The 22,248-nt window shown below is 47.3% G+C and overlaps 1 protein-coding gene across 4 annotated transcripts; it reads right to left on the bottom strand.

The window, feature by feature from the left end:
- Window positions 1–533: 533 nt before the first annotated feature.
- On the bottom strand, window positions 534–5,286 carry Cited1 (Cbp/p300 interacting transactivator with Glu/Asp rich carboxy-terminal domain 1). Of its 4 annotated transcripts, none has more exons than XM_005081212.4 (3): window positions 5,139–5,286; window positions 1,723–1,847; window positions 534–1,147 (listed from the first exon to the last, which is right to left on the bottom strand). In XM_005081212.4, exons 2-3 carry the CDS (start codon window positions 1,780–1,782, stop codon window positions 602–604), a joined length of 606 nt encoding a protein of 201 aa, XP_005081269.1. In that variant the 5' UTR covers window positions 1,783–1,847; window positions 5,139–5,286; the 3' UTR covers window positions 534–601. The 4 variants fall into 4 exon arrangements, with proteins under 4 accessions (XP_005081269.1, XP_012976764.1, XP_012976765.1 ...); XM_013121310.3 differs by lacking the exon at window positions 5,139–5,286 and adding an exon at window positions 4,596–4,983; XM_013121311.3 differs by lacking the exon at window positions 5,139–5,286 and adding an exon at window positions 3,846–4,528.
- Between the last annotated feature and the right edge of the window lie 16,962 nt (window positions 5,287–22,248).

Genomic DNA, 22,248 nt, shown 5'->3' on the forward strand with positions numbered 1-22,248 from the left:
AAATGTATATGTACATGTATATAGTCTGTGTGTGTATGTGTGTGTACACCACATATATGCTTGATGCTGGAGGTCAGAAGAAGGTGGTCAGATTCCCTGCAACTGGAATTATGGATGGCTGTGAGCTGCCAGGTGGGTGCTGGGAACTGAACCCCGTCCTCTGCAAAAGCAGTGCTTTTGACTATTGGGCCATCTATTCAACCCTGGGTTGCTGGATTTTAGAGTTGGTAGCATATGCCATGTAGCCAAGGGTGTGCCAATGGCAAGGAAGCTGCAGACACATTTGAAGCAACTTGTCTTCCAAGAATGCCTTGACCACCAGCTTTTGTGGCCAACCTTCAATAGGACAGTGTTGGGGAACTGAAGTTAAGTACCTGGACTCTTGAGGAGATTCGGGCAGAGTTTCGAGACCACCTGTGCCAGCCCTCTCCACCCACCGTCTTCAGACTCTTGCAACCCAGAATTACCAAGACTATCAGAGCGCGCCCCACAACGTTAGACCCCCATGAAGAACACACCCGGACATTTATCTCTTTGCAAGTAACTTTTATTTACAACAGAATTGGTGGCTTTGCTCCTCGATTTTTAGGGACACTTGGCATCAGCAGCCAGAGGGAAAATCTGCAGTGAAATCGAACTCATTCTGCCCCAGCCACAGCTCAGGGAGCTCATTGGCTCGGTCTAGCCCCAGTTCTACCACCAGAGACATCAGCACCTCCTCATCCACTGGGTCAGAATCAATGATAGCTGGGCTCTGGGCACCGGCAGGAGGAGAGGCCGATCCCGCCCCTCCCGCTGCTCCGGCCTGGGCCCCAAAACCCCAGTTTTGTAGGGGCCCTGCCTCCCCTGGCTGGCCTGGAGTGGCAGCAGCAGCCGCTGCTGCCCCATGATACTGGCTATTCAGCTTCTGCAGCTGCATACTCGCCAGCAGGTGGGGGGCAGGATGCATGTTGAAGGGTGGGGGTTTAGCAGGGGAGGTGGTGGTAGGAGAGCCTGTTGGAGATGCTGATCCAGGGGAGCCAGTGGGGGCTCCATTGGCTTTGGCTCCGTTTGCGGTGACCGCAGGGTAGTGCAGGATGGCCACAGCTTTGCGATCCTTCACTCCGAGGTTAGAGTAGTCCAGAGAGTTCACCTCCTGGTTGGTGTCCTAGAAGACAGAAAGGAATGACAGTAGTAGCACTCCTCCCGGTTTTCTCTTTGCCAGCCACTGGATCTGGAACGCTCCTGCATGCCCTGAATTTGGTGCTAATCGTGGGCAGGTGGCAGGAAGAGGCCCCGACAGTTAGGTTCCTTTTGTTACTGTGGTTCTGATTCCGAGGTTCGGACCTCACGTGTATTCCTGGAGAGCCCGTTATCCGAAGTGGGCCTCCCTCCCCTGCTACTCTAGGTGCCCCTCCCCCCCCCCCCCGTCTAAAAGGGCACCCCTTTGTCCCTCTTCTCAGTCTCACTGCAATCTCTTTGTCACAGTGGTCTTGTTCCAATTCTGCTTTTTTGCTCCCTCCCTGCTGTCTGTCTTTCAATACCCCTCGTGAGTTCAGTTCGATTGTTTTTAGACAAAAGCTATTCTCATTTTTCCCTGTCAAAGCCCTGCTGTATCTTCTTTGGTAAAGCACACTGGCTACATGTCGCACCTAGGAAGACCTGATGCGTGGCCTCCTCCCTTAAAGTCCATCTTTCCATGCCATGCCGTAACATCTTTATCTGTAAAGTGGCGAAACCCACCTCCTTCACGGAGGTGCCACCACCCTTGACATCAAGTGCAGGCCGTGACATAGTTGGCATTTCAGAGTCTGGCCAGAAGTCAGATGAACTGGTGCGAGTTGATGCCTCCAGCTGGAGATGTTGGTCTGTACGTAAAAAAGAAGAAACGATAAAGGTGAAAGTTTTCTTGACAAAGGAATCACTAGAAAATTCCAAGTCAGGGCGAATTCCTTTAGCTACACAAGGATATGCTAGTTGGGTTAAACTCAAAACAGGGAGCAGAGTCAGAGCTGGAACTCTGACCTGAGGCCAGAAGCATGCTCTGTTCAGCCAGGGGCTGACAACCTCCCCCACCGCTAAGAGAGAACACATGAACATTTACTCATACAGGTTATTTCAGAGTCCAGATGCAGGGATGACACTATTCCTCATTCCTAGAGCAGACAAGTCCTGGAGAAAGCAGCACACCATGTCAATGGACCACTAGCACCCAGGCCTCCAATGGGACTGGGGGAAAGTGAGAATTCAGGAGAAGGATGACCTAGGGTCTCCAGAACCCTGTCTTGGGGGCATGCCTGGAAAAAGACTGCAGACCAGGATGTTCTGGAGGCCGTGAGGCAGCAAGAGTCACAGACTAGCTGGAAATAGCTCAGTTCCTCCAAGTCTCAAGCCCCTACAAGACAGTCCCAGGACAACTGTCCCAAAGCCCAGAGCCAGGCCACACCCATGTGTGGATGAGAGAAAGGATTCTTCCTGGAGGAAAAATCCGATGGTTTTCAGTCTGGAAGCAGCAGCAGCAGTTTGAAGAGCAGCATCTAGAAGTCCTTTGCCACAAGTCTGTCCTCATAGGCCAAGTCCTCATAGCTGAAATTACTCAGATGGCTTCTAAAGAAATGATTCTCTTGCCCAAGTGCCAGAGAGATAAGAGAATGAGGGACAAAAGCAAAAAACTAACAACCAATCACCCTCAACTCAGAAAATTAAAAATTCTTATTTTTCCTGGAATCATATTTTTTAAACCTCACATATTCACCTTAGGGAACCCAAGAGTCCTTTTCCCGAAGAGGGTTAGAATTTTCTGGAACTCTACTCTCCTTGTTACCCCCAGTGGTTGTTAACAATGGCTGGTTTCTAATGGTATCACTATCCACTATCCTTTTTCCCTTTTCAACAACCGCCTGTTTTGGGGTGGGAAAGCAAGGGGGGGCACTTGCTGACTCCCGCACCTTTGCTTGACTGAAGTGCAAACAGTGGTCTGAGGCAATCCTAGGATATTTCAGCCATCTATCTCCAGACAAGGGCGCTACCACGCGTCACTGTCAGCAGGGTCAGCAGCGTCACTATTCAAGTTCCTCATCGCTTCACCTTCTGTCTCCCGTAGGCCACTCATACCCGAATGTACAAAAGACCCCCACCCCAAGAGCAACACTAATGGGGGGATATCCGAGGAAAGTGCTTGTGCTCTGGTGTGGGATCTCCAGGCAGGCCCTTGTAGCATTCCCCTCTAGGCGCACCAGCCCGCTCGGAAAGCAGGGAGCCCGTCTAAGGGGTGATCTTATTTCCTGCCCTTCACGATCTCATTTTCTATGCCCCACCCGACCCCTCGAACCATTTGAGGGAAAAAAACTTGACCCCCGAATGTCTGGGTGAGCCGTGAAGTGACCACTGCGAAGCCGCGGCAAGCCGCTGTGAAAAAGCCGCGCAACAAGTGCCGGCTCCGCGGCTCGCGGCTCGCGCCTCCCGCTGCCCGGCCCCGCCTGGCCACCCTCCGTGTCGGTCGGCCCTGGCCCACCGTCCAGGAGGGTGAAAAGGGGTGGGGGAGAAAAGGGAGCTGCAGGTGGGGGGCCTTGAACCTGTCCGGAGAGCAAAAGTTAAAAATGACACCAACCGGTAGACTCCATCTCCATTGCTACTGAGAGATCTAAAAAATCCCAACAGCACTGCGGCTTGGCTTGCCCGCTCTCCAAGCAGCCCAGTGAGCCTCGCCACCTGAGAACTAAAGGCCCCTTGTTTACCTTCAGCTCTCCAGGCCTCCTCGACGCGCCCGCCCGCCCGGAGAGAGCCACCCGGAGCGAGTGTTGGCCAGACGTAGCCCTGGACGCCAGGCGCGAGCGGCCGTGCCCAAGGCTCCAAGCTTCTATTACCTCAGGTGCTTGGAAGCAGATAGGCGACGAGGCACGGGGTCTCCGCGTCAGCGCGACTTTGGGGACTCGCAGCGTCTCCGCGCGCGGGGGCGCACTTTGGCGCCAGTGGCTGCAGCTCGCGCGCCTCACCGACACTTCCAAGTGTCCTCGGAGCGTCCGGAGCCGCCGCTGCTCCTGGCCCCGCTAAAAGAACGTTTGAGGTTCCCAGAGGTGCAAGAACTTGCCCAAGGTCACAGTACTCAAAAGTGGCATGACCCTGCCTAGCTGTCCCACCCTAGATCAGGCGCCCCGGGAGGCAGGGGCTGGTGCCCACTTCCCCTTGAGAGGGGTGTGTGCCCGGGGGCAGGAGCGGGGTCGGCTGCGTGGGGAAAAGCAAGTTACCCGAAGGCTCCAACTTGCAGCCCTCAGCTCGGCGGGACTCGGCCCGCAGCCCCTGTCGCCTCCAACCCTCAAAGGGAACAAGAGCTTTGTGCGGCCCCTGATCGGCCTGATGCCGCCGGAGCGACTGGCAAAGTCGGGGAAAGCAGAGCCTGAGGAAAGCGCGGGCGCAGGAGAGGAGCTGCTGTTGCTGCCGCTGCTGCGGATTCCTCCAGACAAGTGATCACCCGAGTCCTGCCTGCTGCCGTCCCCCTCTGGCCCGACACCTCCAGCAGCAAACAAGTCCCCCGGACCCTCGGATCGCCTGACTGCCGGCTGTGCCCTCGGCTCCCGCTGCCTCAGCCCGGCGCTCTGCCCGGCGGCCCGGCTTACCTCCAGCCAGGCTGCCTGCCCGGAAGAGAGGGAACCTTGCAGGGATAGAGGCTCGGACGAAGCGGCCGAGCCCCCAGCCTCTTGGCACCACCACCGCTAGCAGCTCTCTTTCAGAGCCCCCGGCCAGCCGCACGGGAGGCCACCCGACCCCAAGGCGCCTGGGCAAAGCCTACACAGCCGCGCCGCGCCGCGCCGCCGTACTGCACCGTGCAGCTCCGATCAGCCCTAGCCCGCGCTCGTGCCCGCCCGCCCGCAGCTCCGGCGCCGGACTCCGGGGCGGTGGCGTTAGCAGCCGCCACCACTCTTGGTTCTCTGCGTGGGGACCCAGCTCTCAAGCCCCCATGGGCGCCCGGAGAGCGCTGGCACACACGCACATAGCAGCAGGCTGGTCTTGGCTAGGAATCCCAGGAAGGACAGACCCTTTTCCCCCCTTTTTTCCCCTCTCCCCCCAATTTTCACGTCTTTATAACCGGCTTAGGGCATTATTAGCACATGTCCTGGCTCGTGGGCGAGTTGGTGGCAAAATCTGAACTGGATACTTACGGAGGGTCCAAGAGGGTGCTGTGCCTTCCTCTAGTCTGGTCCTCCTAGCTGGGAGCAGCCCCGCGCCGATAGGCTGTAGGAGGAGCAGCCGGGCGGAGCGAGCCTCCTCACCGCAGCTCAGCAGCGCACTTCTGCAGCTGTGCCGCCAGGATCATTTTATAGAGGCGGCTGGCGTGTGTGGCCCTTTAAAGGCGCTCGAGCTGGTGCAGTCACCGTGGATCTTGTGAAAGCGGAGGGCGGGCTAGGGAGCGGAGTCCGTGCGTCCCCTCCTGTCCCTCAGCCCTGGGGGCACGACACAGCTACCGGGGTGGGGCTGATGGTCCCAGATTATTATCACTTCTCTCCCAGTGCCCTGACCTGTATCTATGTTTCTAAAACTGGTGGCAGCCCGAAGCCAGGACGTGGGCTCTCCCCACCACCCTGCATGGACTTGCCCAATAAATTCCACTTAGTAATTTCACCGAGGCGAGGGAGAGCTGTTAGTGTCTGTTTTCTGACCTAAATCAAGCGGGTGGCCAGGACGAGCTTCAATGGATAGAGAGGAGAGCTGTTGGCTTAGGGAAAGACCCAGAGGAGGGACTTGCACATGGGACATGGTCTTAGTTTTCTGCAGAGCTTTCTCTGAGCCGATTTGCCCTCAACGGGCTACATCGTCGTGGAATGGCTTAGGCTGGAGGATGCCTTTTCCCCTAAACTCCGTACATTTTGTTCAGGGCAGCTTATTAGAGAGATCGTATGGCAGCCGTGGCTTCCCTCAAGGCCCAGGGTTGGTTTCAAGGCTTTTCGTCCAGTGGTCATCCAGGGCAAAAAAGGGGCTGGCAGGATGCAACGACGCTGAGAAATGCTGTTCTACCGGACCGTGGGGCTAGGTGCATGCGTGCAACTCACATGGCTTACGGAAAAGCCAACTACAGGCAGCGGGTTCGAAAGGCTTGCCACAGAGTTCGCAGAAATTCCTCTTGCCTTTCTACGACGCCAGGTTATTTTATTATGATTATATAATTATTCACATCTAGCAAGAACAACATTCTGCACTTGGAGCACATCTCTCTTGTGTTGGTACGTTGTCTTACAAATCCTTGCTGAAAGAGATCTGGGGATTCTCATTTCAAGGCATTCCCTGTGGCTGGAAACTCCCACTTCACCCCTTGCAGGAAGGCCACCAAGATTACCCCCTCTAATCAAGCTCTCCACTCTCATCCTCACCCCCTCCCACCCCCTCCTCTCAACAACTCAGTTTACACTGTTTGCAAAACATGGTCTTTTGAGAAAGTACGTTGTTAAGGAAAATGGGGGAGGAATTTTGCAAAGGCATTTTCACCGTGTGTCTTGTGTTTTAATTGGCGTTGAAGACCTGACGATCTTTTTTCTTCTTTTAGGATCGCAAGTGCCCTGAATTCTTTTAACGGGGTCCTGTTTGTTGATGAAATGACCTGCTTGCTTACAAGAGGGGGCGCAAATGAAGGGACAGATCAAGGCTCTTCTTTGGCATTTCGAAGAAGCTGCGGTGAGTACCCTGGACAACCAGGGAACCCCACTCCCCCTGTTCGACTGGAAAGCTGCCTTCCTTGTGCTACTCATTGCTTGCCTCCTCCCACTCTTTTGCAAGTCAAACTTGGGTAGGGAGCACATGTCACACACCATCACTGCACTTTCTCATTTGGCTCTAAGGTTGTGGGTCATGCCTAGTTTCCTGAAGGGAAAAGGCGCGATATGTGGGACCCTAAGGCTCTTCTGGGGTAGCAGGAGAGGTACACCTTCAAAGCTTCTTGGTATTTGTGAAACTTTTTGTGAAAGCAAGGGTGGAGAAGGAGCGGCCTTAGGCTAGACTTTAATTATGGCTGCTAATTTGGACCCCTGGTCTTGCCCCCTCCTCTTTTTGGACTCTGGAGATGGTTCCTTAACTGCGGACACAGCTGGGCTGCAGGCTCCGGATCCCAGACCTGTGGATCCGCCCTCCGTCTATTGGATGGCTCCCAGGCCAATTGTTAGAAAGAGGCATATGTTCATCTCAGCTTCTGGAGTGTCTCCGGAGCAGTTGCTCAACAGCTAGCCCCCTCCCCCATCGGGACTATTGAAGGGCAGAAAAAGGAGCGCCCTCCACCACATTTCTATATGCCCAAGTTCCAGAAAGCCCCCCCCCCCACGGATGACTTCCTGTCATCGCCACTGCCCACCTCCCAGGGAGTAGGAATAAGAGGGTCTTTAAGCTTTGAAGCAGGAAAGCCACCCATTTCTTTTTGGGGGAATGAGAGTTGAGGTTAGTGGCTGAGGCTGAGAGGGAGCAAAGAAGATATTTGCATTTCTAGTAAAAAATGCTTTGGATCACTGACTTCCCAGCCCGCCCCAGGCTAGCTCGGAGCTCGGGGCTACCTCGGAGCTCCGCTAAACTCTTTTCTCCAACTTGGCAACTAGACCACAAGCTTGTGAAGCCAAGGGAGAAGTGATGCTTACCCAGCAATAACCTTCTAAATGCCAGCCACAAACCGGGCATCGATCATTCTCTCCCTTCCATCCTCTCATTTAACTCGTATGACAGCCCAGTGAGGTTGAGGTACCAAAGGTGAAATAGCCTCAGAGAAGTGCCCAAGTTGGCACAGTCAAGAGGAAGGGAGTTTTGATTCTGGTGAGGCTGGCTGCAGTCTTTACTCTACACCCCTACAACCTGCTGCCTTGGAGGGCAAAGAAGAGGTCCAGAGTGCAGGTTCAAGGGTCAGTCGCCCGGATTAAATGCCTGCTCTGCCATTTGCTAGCTGTGTGGTCTTAGGGTAAGAGACTGTGTTGGTGTATATGTGCTCAGTTTTCCTATTAAATAGATACCATAACAAATTTACATAATCTGTAAGGGTTATGAAGAAAGCCTTCGCTTGACTGATGCTATGTAGTAAAATGGCTAGTACATGCTGGGATTGATATTGTAATGTGACTTTTGATTTTCCTTTGGCCCTGTCCGTGCCTCAGCTCACACTCTTCAGGGTCAATAATACTTGCTGACAGAGTAATTTGAATATCAGACCGAGAGGGGGATGAAAGAGGTCTATAAACTCAGGAAGAAAAAGGAGATGAGAATGCAGATTTGTTTTCAAAAACTCCACTCGCCACAGCAAAAGCTACCTGGACTATATGACAAGAATAATAATGGGATCAATAAAAGATAATCATGTTTTATAGGTCAGCCTGTAAATGTAGAAGTGAACTCTGAAAATAGACTTGATGTGTGTATAGAAAAGTTTAAAAGTACAGACTTAAATCGCAAAGTATGTGTATGTGTGCACTTCTGTGATTTCATTTATACTGCATGCATGCAGGAGGCCAGAAGAGGGAGTTGGACTCCCTATAACTGGAGTTACAGGTGATTTGTGAGCTACTATGTGAGTGCTGGGAACTGAACCAAGGGCCTCTGCAAGAGCAGTAAATGCTCTTGACTCCTGAGTCATCTCTTCACCCCACCCCTACACACTTTTATTTGAGTATATTTAGAAGAGCCATTGTGGTAGCACACACACAGCCTGTTACCCCAGTACTCAGGAGGCAGAGACAGGATAATTCGTTCCAGGACAACCTGCGTTACAGGGCAAATTCCAGGCCAACCTGGGCTACACAGCAAATTTCAGAAAAGCCTGGGATACATATAAATAAGCATACATACATGCATGCATACATACACTCCTATATGAACAATTCTCCTTCATGTACATATATGAAGAATTGTTTTTTAATAGAAACCAGCCATAAAAGTTCATGGCCAGGGAGTTTTCCTTGGTATCTTAACTACTACCTTCCAAATTACTGATTTTAAAAACTTTTATTCATGAGAAAATATTGAATAAAAGCCCTGAGTACAAAGTTGCATAAATATTATGCCTAGGTGCAGAGGGTACAAAGGCTCCAAAATGAATCCTTCTATGCTTCCAACCATGTATGAATACACAAATAAAGCAATAGTCAGAAAAACACCCAAAAGACAGTGTCAGCAAGGGGCAAAATTCTGAATTGTTTTTTTCTATTTTCTCTATATTACATAGTGTATTACTCTTTTCTGTTGTACTTATTTATTTGGTGTGTGTGTGAGAGAGAACGTGTGCATGTGTGCTTTTATGTACCTGCCACCTTGTATGTGTAGAGGTCAGAGGATAGCTTCACATGTGCATCCTGGAGATGTAACTCAGGTCATCAGACTCATTACCTGCTCAATCATCTTATCAGTCCAATGTCATTGTCATGAGATAGGGTCTCTCTATGTAGCTTTGGTTGTCCACGAACTCAATATGGAGACCAGGCTGGCCTCTAACTCATAGAGATCCACTTGCCTCAACTGCTGAGACTAAAGGTGTATGCCACCACATCTGGTTTATTTTTCTTTTAAGTAAATATACACTTATAGTTAATAAACTCCATAAAAAGTATATTTTGCTTTTTTTGAAGCCTAGGAAGGCTTTGAACTTCCAGTCGTTTGGCCTCAGCCTCTTAAGTACTTGGAATCTATTTTTGTTGAACTTATGTGTACATAGAAAAACTGTTGGGTGAAAATATACCAAAATATTAACAGCAATTATAATTGAATAGTGGGATTGTAATACCTTTCCTTTCTCAAATTTTTTGTAGTATGATTACATTGTTTTCTCACAATTAGAATAGATTCATAACTTGAAAAGTGCATAATCAGTAGTATTCTACTTGTAAAATTATGAATGCAAATTGAAAAAATGGGAAGGAAGTATATTGAACTATTAACAGTTTTTATATTAGCTGCTAAGGGATTGTGGGTAAGTTCTTCTCATTTTTCTGTAATATGGCCTTATTATTTTTATAATTAAAATAAAATGGTACCTAAAAATAGCATATACAATATGATCCAATTTTTGCCAAAAATTAATATGTGCATAGAAAAAATAACAGATTATTCCAAAATGTGTTTGTCTCTGTGTGGTGGGATATGAGTGATTTTTATTCTTTCCTTTATAAATAAATTGTTTCTTCATTTTCCAAATTTTCTATAGTTATTATGTATTCTTTTTAATTATGAAAAATGTAAACATAAAGCAGTTTAATATTGGAGTATTTATGGGAAGGGGATGCTTATTTGGGATTTGCTTTAAAATAGTAAACTAGTGTGGGGCAGAGGAGAGTGGATTAAGTGAGAAAATTGTTGAAGATGGGTGCATGAAGCTTCAATGCGATGTTTTCTTTTGTGAATGCTTGAAATTTTTGATGAATATTTTTCTTAAACAGCCTCTTTCACAAAGATTATTTCTTTTAATTTTATGCCAACTGCATGTTGTTATCTCCACTGTATGGAAAGCTGTGATTCAAAGAGTTAGAGCTACTTGTCCTGGGTCTTCTCATTCCAAGCCAGCACTCTATCCACATCCCAGGCGCTGTTGGCTTATCTTCTTTTTCTTTATTGTTTGAAATGTTTTTATTTTTGTAGATTTTTAAATTTTTTGTGGTTTTTCGAGACAGGCTTTCTCTGTGTATCTTTGGAGGCTGTCTTGCAACTCGCTCTGTAGAGCAGGCTGGACTTGACCTCACAGAGATCCGCCTGCCTCTGCTTCCTGAGTGCTGGGATTAAAGGCGTGCACCACCACTGCCCGGCTTTGAAAAGTTAAAAAAATGGTTTATTTATTTTTATTTTATGAGTATGGATGTTTTGCCTGCATTTATATATGTGCATCCTGCACATGATGCCTGGTCCCCACAGAGCCAGAAGAGGGTGCTAGATTCCCTGGGACTGGAGTTTTGGACGGTTTTGAATGGCCTTGAAGATGCTGGGAACTGAATCTGGGTCTTCTGGAAGAGCAGCATGTGCTCTTAACAACTGAGCCATCTCTCCAAACTTCCCTTTTTTGTCTCTGTTTTGTAGTATTGGGGATCAAACTAGGGCTTCATGCACACTGTACCTGTGAACTGAATACTCAGCTCTGGTTTTTTTCCCTCTCTTTTTTAATAATTAAAAATAACATTTTATCTGATCATAAATGTTGTAATTGTTCATTGAACAGGATTTTGAGTGAACAGGAATGAAGTGGAGGAAAACATAATAGCCAACCCCCAAGCACTGTTGTTAACCCTTCGTGTTGGTTCTGTGGACTGTCTCAGTACCGCTTACTGCAGCAGCCCTGCTAGTGGTGAACCTGTTCTCAGTGAGAGTAGTTAGCCATTTCTGAGTGCATTTGCAGCTCTTTAGGGTTTACCCGTCCCATCCACCCTCATTCTCTCTCCTTGTTCCCTTCTGAGGCCGTAATCTGGGTCCCTTTTTAACAATCACCTCCATCTGAACAATCCAAACAAGAGGAAATGAAATCCATTAGCGGAAGTCCTGGTGACCCTTCTTTCCTTACCAATCTGGGGACTCTGCCCAGAAGCCATCTTAGGACCCTGGGCATCGGCAGTCACTCCAAGTGTGCCTGTGCCTCCATTTCCCCATCTGGGAGATGCTAGTGAGAATAGCAGACCAGTAGGCCCCTGCCAGGGAGTGATGAGCTAATGTCTGTAGTGCTTTCCAGCCCCTCTGAGCAAGGTGCTGGAGCTTCCCAGGCCTGGCCTGCTCCTGCTGCTGCCAGCCTGATCGAGTGCCTGGCCTGGCCTGGCCACCCAATGGAGGGAGCGGCTGCATTCCTCTGACCCTGGCCAGCCCAGCAGGCTTGGACAGGCCTGCTTTTGCTCCTGTGCTTAAAAAAAAGATGGAGAAGAAGAAATGGAACAATACCAGTTACCAGGAGGAAAGGGTCCTAAGAAATAGAAATCTGCAGATAACTGGCACCTCTTGATGCTCTAGTCAGGCTGAGGATTCTAGTGCTTTCTTATTTACAAAGGGATGGGGGAAATGTTTGGAGAGGGCCAACAACTAGGCCTGGTTGAACAGACTCCCTACTTGAATTCCTGTCATTTATGCATAACAGAAAAAAATAAAGATATACAAGCAGTTCCGGCCATTAGGGTTCTTCCATCCTTCTTGATGGTTCTGCCCATTCCTTTCTTTGGGAATGGCAGGCCAATGTAGGCCCCTCCTCTGTGTTCCCTTCTAACATTTAACCTCCCAAGAGCCCTAGGAAACCAAGACTATCATGTCTATGTTGTTGAATTACTTATTGATTGATTGATTTTTTTTGCTGTGATAAAGATGAATGAAACCAGAGCCTTCTGCACACTATGCTACAAGGATCCCATCCCTCACCCCCATTTTGGAGATAAGGTATCAAGGCTCAGAGAGATTGTACTGCTAGCAAATAGCAGAGCTGGAATTCACAACAAGCTCTGACTCACCTTTAAGGCCAAACTCCCCTAGGCTACCAACTCCTCTGTTGTCTGTGTCTATTCTTTCCTTCCTTCCACTAGAATGGATACTTCACCACAACCATTTGCAGTAAATGGTGAACACATGTGGGCAGAAAGTGTGAGTGCTTCCAGTTGAGGGAAGAACCCAGTTAGAGGCAATCATAGGACGCCAGTTAGGGGCAGTCGTAGCCATCTCTAGAGACGGTGTACAGGGTGGGAGCCGGCTACAGCCTGATGGATGGCAAAGGGAACTCTGAAAGAAATGTCATCCAGGGAAAGGTGTAGGGTTCAAAGAAAGGGAGTGTGAGGTGTCAGAGAAGGGAAGAGAGTAGCAGCCAGGCAGCCTGGCCCTGAGCTGTTGGGTTTCGGCAGTGAAGCTGGAGGCTTTGGGAAGGTGTGAGGCTTTGTGGGGGAAGCAAAACTCTGCTTTAAGCATGTTTAGTTTAAGCTGTTGGCAGAACATCCAAGTGGAAATAGCTTGCACACAGCCAGGAATATAGGACTGGAAAGAAAGTGTGAGGTTGTGTCAAAAAGAGCAATCATCGGGATGACTGTGGGCCAAACTGTGGAGAACTTTCCCCTGCCTCCCGCTATTGACACAGAAAGGAGCTTTCTCCTGAGGACCCCAGAGACACTGTCTTTCCTGCAGCCACACCTCCTTCCCCCTCTCTGGCCCCTCTAGCGTAGCACAATCATAGACACATGCTTTAAATCCCTGAAGGGTAGTGTGAGGGGATCTCAGTCTGTAAATTTCCCCACGCCAAGAATTGACAGAGGCCTCATCTTGCTTTTCTAAATACATGTAGGCTAGGCCTTAGGGATGCCAGATACTTCCTGGTTTCTTTTTAGCTTCTGGAACACAAGCCTTTGGGGTCTTGTGTGTTCTCTCAGCATAACACTATCTTTCAGCTTACTTACTTTTTTCTTTTCTTTTTGGAGACAAGGTTTCTCTGTGTAGCCCTGACAATCCTGGAACACACTGACCTTGAACTCACAGAGATCCTCCTGCCTCTGCCTCCAGAGTGCTGGGATCAAAGGCGTGCACCGCCACCCAGAAGCTTACTTCGTTTTTTAAAAGGTGGGGAAATTTTTGTTTTTGTCTCATAGTATTAGGGTTCGAAGTCTGAAGCCCATGTTATGGAAATGCTCTACCATGAATTACGTCTGAGCCCTAGTTGAAGCCATTTTCATCTTGCTCCCAGCAACATCAGGCTGATGAAACTTCCTTGTGCTTAAGACCTGAGATATAGTGGCCCTTTCCCTCAATTTCATATTTTTGCCGGGGGCATTTTCCTTCATGTCCTGTGCCTTTTCCTGCTTAACTTCCCAGTTCTACCTTAGTTGAGACTTCACACTTGTCCTCCTCTGCTACAGCCTCTGTTGTTAGGAGTAAGTGTCCCAGGTTGAGATACTAACCCCTATTGTTGTTCTTGGCCTTTGACTTCAGAGGTTAACATAGACGCGTGATTCAGTTCATGTACATAACCTGGGGAAGTATAAATATTTTCACTGGTCCCTACTGCCACAGAGATTTATCCCTCTGGACATCAACTATTGGAGCTGGAGGTGAACTGGAGCTTAGGGCATGTATCTCAGGAGGTCAGGGTACAGACTCTGCTGTCACCTAAGCATACAGGATCATAGGCCTGGTTGCTGGAGGTCCTTTTGTATTACAGTGTACCCTCTGGCAAGGGTAGTTAGAATTGTATGCTGGTTCTTCCTGGCTTTGTGCATGTTTCATCCTAGGGCCAATGGCTTGGTGAGAAGAGCACAAGCTGAATTGTAGTGCACAGCCTCCATGAAGCTGACTTTGAGGCCCAGAAGACTTGAATGTAGATCCCACATGGATTAGGTTCCTAATACCCCCAAGTTCATGAGCTCAGGGGAGCATTATTCCTACTGGGTCTGAATTTAACATCAGTGGTACTGTTCACTGAGTGCTTACTAGGTGGCAGGCTGTCACTGTTCGTAGTGTTCACCTAGTCCTACAGCAGCCTAAGGTGTTAGCTGAGTACTACTATTATGTCGTCCCTGTGTTCCTGACGGAGAGAAACAGGTGTGCAACATCTTACCAAGGCTGTACATCCAGTGTGCTTGAGCTTGAGGAGTTAATCCAGGCAGACCAGCCACAGAGTCTCTGCTACTGACCCCTGGACCTTTCTGCCTCCTTAAGAACACCCATTGCCACCTGCCACTTACTTCATAAAGACCTTTCTCACCTTATGCAAGGTCAGCTTTCGTACTTTCTCCTTACTCCACGTTAAGTGGTCATTATTATTATCAATCCTATTTTATAATTGAAGGAAGAATGCTCAGAGAGTGAAGTGACTTGTGGAGGACACAGCTAGCAAGTGACAACACTGGGATCTAAATCCACTTTTTCATGCCTCCTTTCTCTTTTCTCCCCTTCTTCCATGACACTTCTTACCTTTCTTCAAACTGAATGTGAAATGATGGTAGAAGGGAGAGCATTTTGGGGGAGGAAAATAACTAATGGGAAGAGAGCAAGGGAGAATAATGGAGAATATGAGCAAAGTATATGATGGGCATGAATGAAAATGCCATAATGAAGCCTGCCATTTTACACAATGAATGTAAGCTAATAAAAAACAAATAATAACAAAACCTGAGTTCAAACTCCGGCACTCATGTAAAATAAAAGTAGTGGTCAACAGCTTTAATCCCAGCACTCAGGAAGCAGGGGCAGGTGGATCTTTGTGAGTTTGAGGCCTAAAATCCCAGCACTCCTATAATCCCATTACCAGGGAGGTGGAGACAGGAGGATCTCTGGGACTTGCTGGTCAACAGTCTAACTAAATCAGTGAGCTCCAGGTTCAGTGTGAGACCCTGTCTCCAAAGTAAGGTGGAGAGAGGTTGAGGAAGATACCTGATGTTGACTGCCGGTTTTCACATGTATGCACATATACATACACCCACATATAAGTACATACATACAAAACATACAAAACCCCATCCAGGCATTGGTGGTCCACGCCTTTAATCCCAGCACTCGGGAGGCAGAGGCAGGCAGCTCTCTGTGAGTTCGAGACCAGCCTGGTCTACAAAGCGAGTTCCAGGACAGCCTCCAAAGCCACAGAGAAACCCTGTCTAGAAAACAACAACAACAAAAAACATACAATGCCCCAATATTAGAGCAGATGGGCACTGGAGAGATGACTGTGTGACAGAGGAGGAAGCTGGCTAGCATTCCACCTGGTTGGAGTTAAGGGTGAAAGACAGACGGAAGAAGAAGTATATCCAGTGGGGAAATCCAAAAATGAGTGAGAGGAAAGAGAGAATGATGCAGACAGAGGGAGCAGTAGGGAATAGGCATTTGAGAAAGGAAACAACTTAAGGAAAAGAAATCAAATTCTAAAGAAAAAGGTCTAAAGTTAGGTGAAAGCATAAGTGACCAGCCATCTGGAAGCAGCACAGAGCTTGGTGGTGGGAGTGTGTGTTTGTGAAGCATGGGAGCTAGATCGACAGGTGCAAGGGCCCAGCTGCTTGCCAGCCAAGGGCTGTCCGGGCCCAGTGCCCAGCCGGAAAGGAGCATGGCTGAGAGAGACTTCTCTAGGGGGATTTTGGCTGGGGGACCATGGGAGGAAGCTGTCCTCTCTCAGAGCCCGGTGAGGCATGCCTCTGCCCAGGGACTTTGACCACTCTTTGGACTTCCATTGTCTTCAAGCCTCTCCCAACTGTTGCCTTTGGGACCTGGAATATGGATGATTCCTCACTCTCTGGAATATGGATGAGTCCTGGAATGACCTGAGGGGATTAGTAAATGTCATTTCACGCTACCATTAGCTGGAAAGCTCGTTGGGATAGTGGGATCGGTAGAGAGTGGAACAGTTGCCAGAGCTATTGGCTAACCTCCCACTTAGTTCTATGTGTGGCGTAGTCTTATAGTGACAGTCTGATCCTGGTTCAAGTCTCCAGGCTTCCACTTCTAGCTATTTGACTTTGGGCAAGTGACTGACTCTTTGGGCCTCAGTTTCCTTAGGTGGAAGGTGAGGAAAAATAAGAATATCTACATCATGGGGCTGTTCCAGGGTTGGATGAGATAATGTCTGTGGCTATAAACTCTCAAGTGCTGTACACATGTGAGTAATTATTCTCTCCTGACCTCTGTTCCCTGCTGCTTGGGGGATGGAGTCAGCCTTCCATTCTGAATCCAGTTCCAAGCCTGACTTCACCTCCTTGGCCCTGTTCTCCTCTTGTCACATAGGACTGCATGGGAAGTCAGGCCTACTGACCCACTGCAATGGGTTTAGGGTCAGCCATGATTTGTTGTGCAGTTTTTATTCAGGTCACAAATGTGGACTGAAACCCTGCTTCACTCACTAAGATCTCAGAGGAGACCAAGACATCACCTTGGTCCTCAAAGAATTCTTGATAACTACACTGGGGAGATAGGAAAGCAGATGTTGATGAAATGGAGCAGAAGATAAGCTGGTGACATCTGAGCCAAGGCATTGGGGACAGCATAGTCAGAAGCCTTGATGGGAACTGGGAGACTAGTACTGGAGTGGCTTTGGGAGGTTACAGGAACCAGACTTGGATACCACATTGAGAAATCCAGCCTTGATGTTGTGGTCATTGAAGGTAATGCGGGCAGATAACCATAGCGGTTGGTACAGTTGGTTACTCAGAAAAGTGTGCTCATTGCCTTGACCTTCTTCATCCAACTTCTACCCCTAGTGAGAGAGCTCTAGGTTTCCTGGAATGCTTCCAGACTTCTACCCTGAGCATAGGCATGTAAGGTTTGTCTTCTCTCAGATATCCCCAAGTTCAGTAAACAAGAACTTCTGTTCATCCTACGTTTCAGTCCTAAATCCCACCATTATCATTCTCTCTCTCCCTCAGACAGCATCCGCCTCATGAGCACACGCTCTCCTATAATAGACCCATTTAGTACAGCCTGCATCCAAGGCTCTTAACACTTGCACAGCCAGTATCCCAGCCCTTGTTGCCAGACCCTCCCGTCTTTTTGTTATTATTATTATTATTTATTATTATTTGTTTTTCCGAGACAGGGTTTTTCTGTGTACCACTGACAGTTCTAGAACTTGCTCTGTAGATTAGTCTGGACTCAAACTCATAGATCCACTTGCCTCTGCCTCTTGAGTACTGGGAATAAAGACGTGTGCTACCACACCCAGCTTTAATTTTTATTCAGGTGTGTGTGTGTGTGTGTGTGTATGATATGTGGGATGCACATGCCATGGTGGTATATGTGAAGGTCAGAGGAATTAATTCCACTCTGTGGGTTCTAGGGATTGAACTCAGGTCATCAGATTTGCATGACAGGTGCTTTTGAACTGGCGCTTCCTTCCTTCCTTCCTTCCTTCCTTCCTTCCTTCCTTCCTTCCTTCCTTCCTTCCTTTCGTTTTCTTTCCTTCCTTGCTGTGTGTCTCCCATTGCTTTCTGTTCTGCTTCTGTCATTGATTAGCTTACAGGTGTTTGCGACTGTGTTCATCCCCTCTGCCTCTCCTGCTCTTGTCTATTACCTGTGTCACTGCAGTAGCCTACTGATTCATCTCAGGTCTCTAACCCCTGTCCCCTTTCAGTCTGTTCTCCAAACAGTGGACAGAAGAATCCTATCCGTAGTTCAGGCACCTTCAATAGCTCTTCATCCTCTCCAGAGGGAAAGGCCAAGTCTGCATATGAACTGTTCCTCATACTTTGCCACACTTGCTTCTACTCTGCCCTTTGTTTCTCTTAGCTCTGGGCACACTGGTCTTGCCATTTCTTGGATATGATATAGTACTTGTCTTTTCTTTCTTATTTTCCTTCCTCTCCACCCCCCTCAGCCAAACGTGGTCTCTTTATGAAGCCCAGGCGTGCCTCAAGCACTCTGGTGCTGGAATTACAGGTTTGCACCAATCTGTCCAGCTTAAGGCTTTTCTTTCTTTCTTCCTTTAAATTTTCTATCCATCTTTCTTACTTGAGACAGGATCTCACTATGTATCTCTGACTGTCCTGGAAGTCTCTTGGTAGGCCAGTATGGCCTGAAACTCACAGAGATCCACCTGCTTCTGCTTCCTGAGTGCTGGAATTAAGGCATGAGCCTTCATGCTTGGCCTCAAGGCTGGTCTTTTTTTTTCTCAGACAAACAAGTTTATCAAAAAACCTAACTCAACAATGAAAGACCTTAAAAAATTCAGTGCATTCCAGGCATTTAAGCCTAAATTTCAACAAAATCAAGAAAAAAATATGACATTCAAGAAGAAATCACTGCAAAGGTACACATTTCAATATTAATGAGTGGTTTACTTACATCTTTAAAAATGTGTAAGAAACATTTAGAAAGACATATAGGTTAGGCCCAAGGCTGTCCTTACATTCTTTTCTTTTATGACGTTTTAAAATTATTTTTAAAGTGTGTGTGTGTGTGTGAGTGAATGCAGGTGCCCGCTGAAGCCAGAGCTCTGGAGTCTCAGAGCTGGAGTCACAGCTATCTTCCCAGTCCCTTTATCTTAGATTCTTTACATCTATTGTCCCTCTGCTCAAACAGCTGTAGTTTGATCAGCATTGATCCCTCCAACACGCCTTCTTCAGGTCTATTTTCTTTTTGTTTTTTTTTAAGCCATTGTCTCTCATGTAGCCCTGAGTGTCCTAAAATCTTTTTAATAAGATTTTTAAAAAGAGCAGCTCCATCCCCTTGCTTCATTTTTCCCCACAGCATAACTCCACCAGGCCACATCTTTGTCTCCCATCAGAAAGAAACCCCCAGCTGAGCATGATGGTGCACACTTTTAATCCCAACAGTCTAAGGTTGAGGCAGGTGGATCTCTCTGTGTTTGAGGCCAGCCTAGTCTACATTGCAAGTACCAGGCAAGTCAAGGCTACACACTGAGACCCTGTCTCTAAAAGGGTGTGTGTGTCTGTGTCAAGAGACAATTCTGTGAAAAAAAGAAAGAAAAAGAAGCCTTTAGGAGAGCCGGGGTTTCTGTGTTTGATTCATGTCTATCTCCTCCACTGATTACAGTACATTGTTTAAGTGTCAGTAGTGGTCTGTCCACTGGGTTCCATCCTCAGCACCCTAAGAGAAGCTGCAGGAAAATCAGTGTGATGGTGCGGAGATCATCCAGACCAAATGGGCTCTGGAGAAGATGAAGGGCTTTCTGAACAGGTGCAAGCTGAATGGTGCTGATAGAGAAGGCTCATGGATGGAAGGATGAGAGTTTTCCCTCCTTCCAGTTTCCCATGCCTCTGGTAATACCTACCCTGGGACTATTAAGCCTTCAGGAGAAGGCATCCTGGCTTTTCTAGGAGGAAGGCTGCAAGGCAATGATAGTTCCTCTAATCCAGGCAGAGGGAGAGGGCTGGAGATGATTGGCCACGGTAGGATAGGGGCAGACAAAAAATGAACAAGTGTGTGGTACTTAGCTGATTTTGAGAATGGCACTTCCCGCCCTTGCCAATACACAACTGGTTTCTGATTTTGATGGTTTGTGTTATGCCTGATTTTGCTTATAAACATGCATACAATCCTCACAGCTCAGCACAACCCTCCTCACACAGTGTTCTTTATCACCACTACCAACAAATGCTAGCCTATGTCTCCTGGCACCCACAGTGATTCCCAAGAGGGCTGCCAAAGGCGTTTAGGTGCCTTGTAGGGGAAGCTGTGGAGAAGCACCAGAAGTTTATAGTAACTGTTCTTCTCCTTGAGTCCTCCCAGCATTGACTTAGGTCCCATTATGTGGCAATCATGTACTGAGCCCGAGGTGGGAAAGGTCTGCACCACAGTGAGAGACACTGCAAGTTCAATAACCAAAGAAGTGTGGAGATAGTCTCAAATTAAGTGATTTTACTAGCTATCTTCAGTGAGCTACAAACTCCCCTACAATTCAAGAAGAGAAAACCCAGAAGAAGGCAAAGATAAGCTCTAAAGCAACAGTCACTCTGTAAAAGGATTCCTATACTAGAGGTTGGGAGAGGACAAATCCCATTAAAATTTCCCCGAACTGTTTCTTAGGCACATTGTGTATGGAAATAGCAGAACCAGTTTATGCTTGTAGTTTGGGGAAAACTATTTGTGTTGAGAAGAATGTTGTGGGAGTGGGGTGAATTGAGTTGGGGGTTATCTTCTAATTATTTTGTTTATTTGGAACCATGTTAATAAATAAGTCAACTTTTAAAAAATGATTATCAACAAACATGTAAAACATGCTCAATCTCATTAATGAAAGGTAAAAATTCAAACAATGGCTATCTTAATACAAAGTCAAGGGGAAGCTACCCTAGCAAGTCAACCTTCACACAGAGAGACTGCAGTGTGAACTATGACCAAGTTTCTGAGAATCCCAATCCATCATCTTTTTGTTTGTTTTTTAATGCACATGTCCTTTGATCCAGCTGGTGCCTTTTTACAGATTTGTCTTGAGGAGGTGACACTACAAATGAGCAAGGGGATCAATAGGGGACATCTTCAATGCAGTGGAGTTTGGGGGGTGTTCGAGACAGGATTTCTCTATGGCTTTGGAGGCTGTCCTGGAACTAGCTCTTGTAGACCAGGCTGGCCTTGAACTCACAGATATCCACCTGCCTCTGCTTCCTGAGTACTGGGATTAAAGGCGTGCATCACCACTGCCCAGCCTCAGTGGGATTTTTTTGAGGTACCATTTTATAGTGAACAATTCAGTGACATTTGGCCATCTTCACAAAGTTGTGCAACTACCTCTGCTATTTAGTTCCAAAACATTGTCATTATTCCAAAATAAAACCACTATTCATTCAATAGTTGTTCACAGTTCATCCAGGCTCTGAGAAGAGCCAAACTGATGCCTATGGATTTGTTTATTTATTACTTAAATTATATTACTTATATTTATTATCATCATCATTTGGGGTTTGTTTTTGAACAAGAGTCTTACTCTGTAGCCCATGTAACTCTCTTCTTCAGTCCCAAGTGCTTGTATTACAGGTTGCTCCACTGAGTCCAGTTTATTATGAATCTTTTACGTAAATGGTATCATACAATATATGTGTACTTTTCTGTCTGGTTTCTTTCACTGATTAAGTTTTCAGGTGTCTTAGCCTGTTTCAGGACTTGATGCTTTTTGTGGCTCAATAGTATTCTGTTGTATACAGGTACCACATTTTTCCGTTGCTTAGTTTATGGGTGTTTATTTGGCTACTACAATATTTATTTTGCTACCTTTTAACTATTGCCATTTGTCGGGAATCCTCTTTTTAGTTCTTTGGGGGCATGTAGTTAGAAGTGGAGTTGCTGGGAGGTAGTGTAATTCTATGTTTAGCTCATTGAGGAATCACCAAACTGTTCTCCACAGCAGCTGTGGGATTTTTACATTCCCCCTAGCAATGCGTGAGGGATTCTGGTCCTCCACATACTCAACTCTTGTAATTTTTTCACTTTTTAATTATAGCCATCCTTGTGTGTGTGAAATGGCGTCTCATTATGGCTTTGATTTGCATTCCCAGATGACTAATGATGTTCAACATCCTTTTATGCATTTGTTGGTCATTTGTATGTCCTCCTTGGAGAAATAGCTAAGTTCTTTGCCCATGTTAAAAATGGAGTTGTCTTTTTACATTTTCTTCTTCTTCACCACTCCTTGTTCCCCGCCCTTAGGAATTGACACCAAGGGCACCTACACAGTAGATAAGCACTCTACCATTGGACTACACCCCAGCCCCTAATTTTATTTTTCTTCTCACAATTTTTATTAGCATATAGAAATTATTCAGAATAATAATATTCATGGGACCTTCTTTTGAGATAGGGTCTATGCAGTCCAAGCTGGTTTTCAACTCCCATTTCTTCTACTTTTATCTGCCAAGTGCTGAAATTACAGCTATGTGCCAC

Source organism: Mesocricetus auratus, unplaced genomic scaffold, assembly GCF_017639785.1.
Source record: "Mesocricetus auratus isolate SY011 unplaced genomic scaffold, BCM_Maur_2.0 Super-Scaffold_100003, whole genome shotgun sequence".
Classification (NCBI taxonomy): domain Eukaryota; kingdom Metazoa; phylum Chordata; class Mammalia; order Rodentia; family Cricetidae; genus Mesocricetus; species Mesocricetus auratus.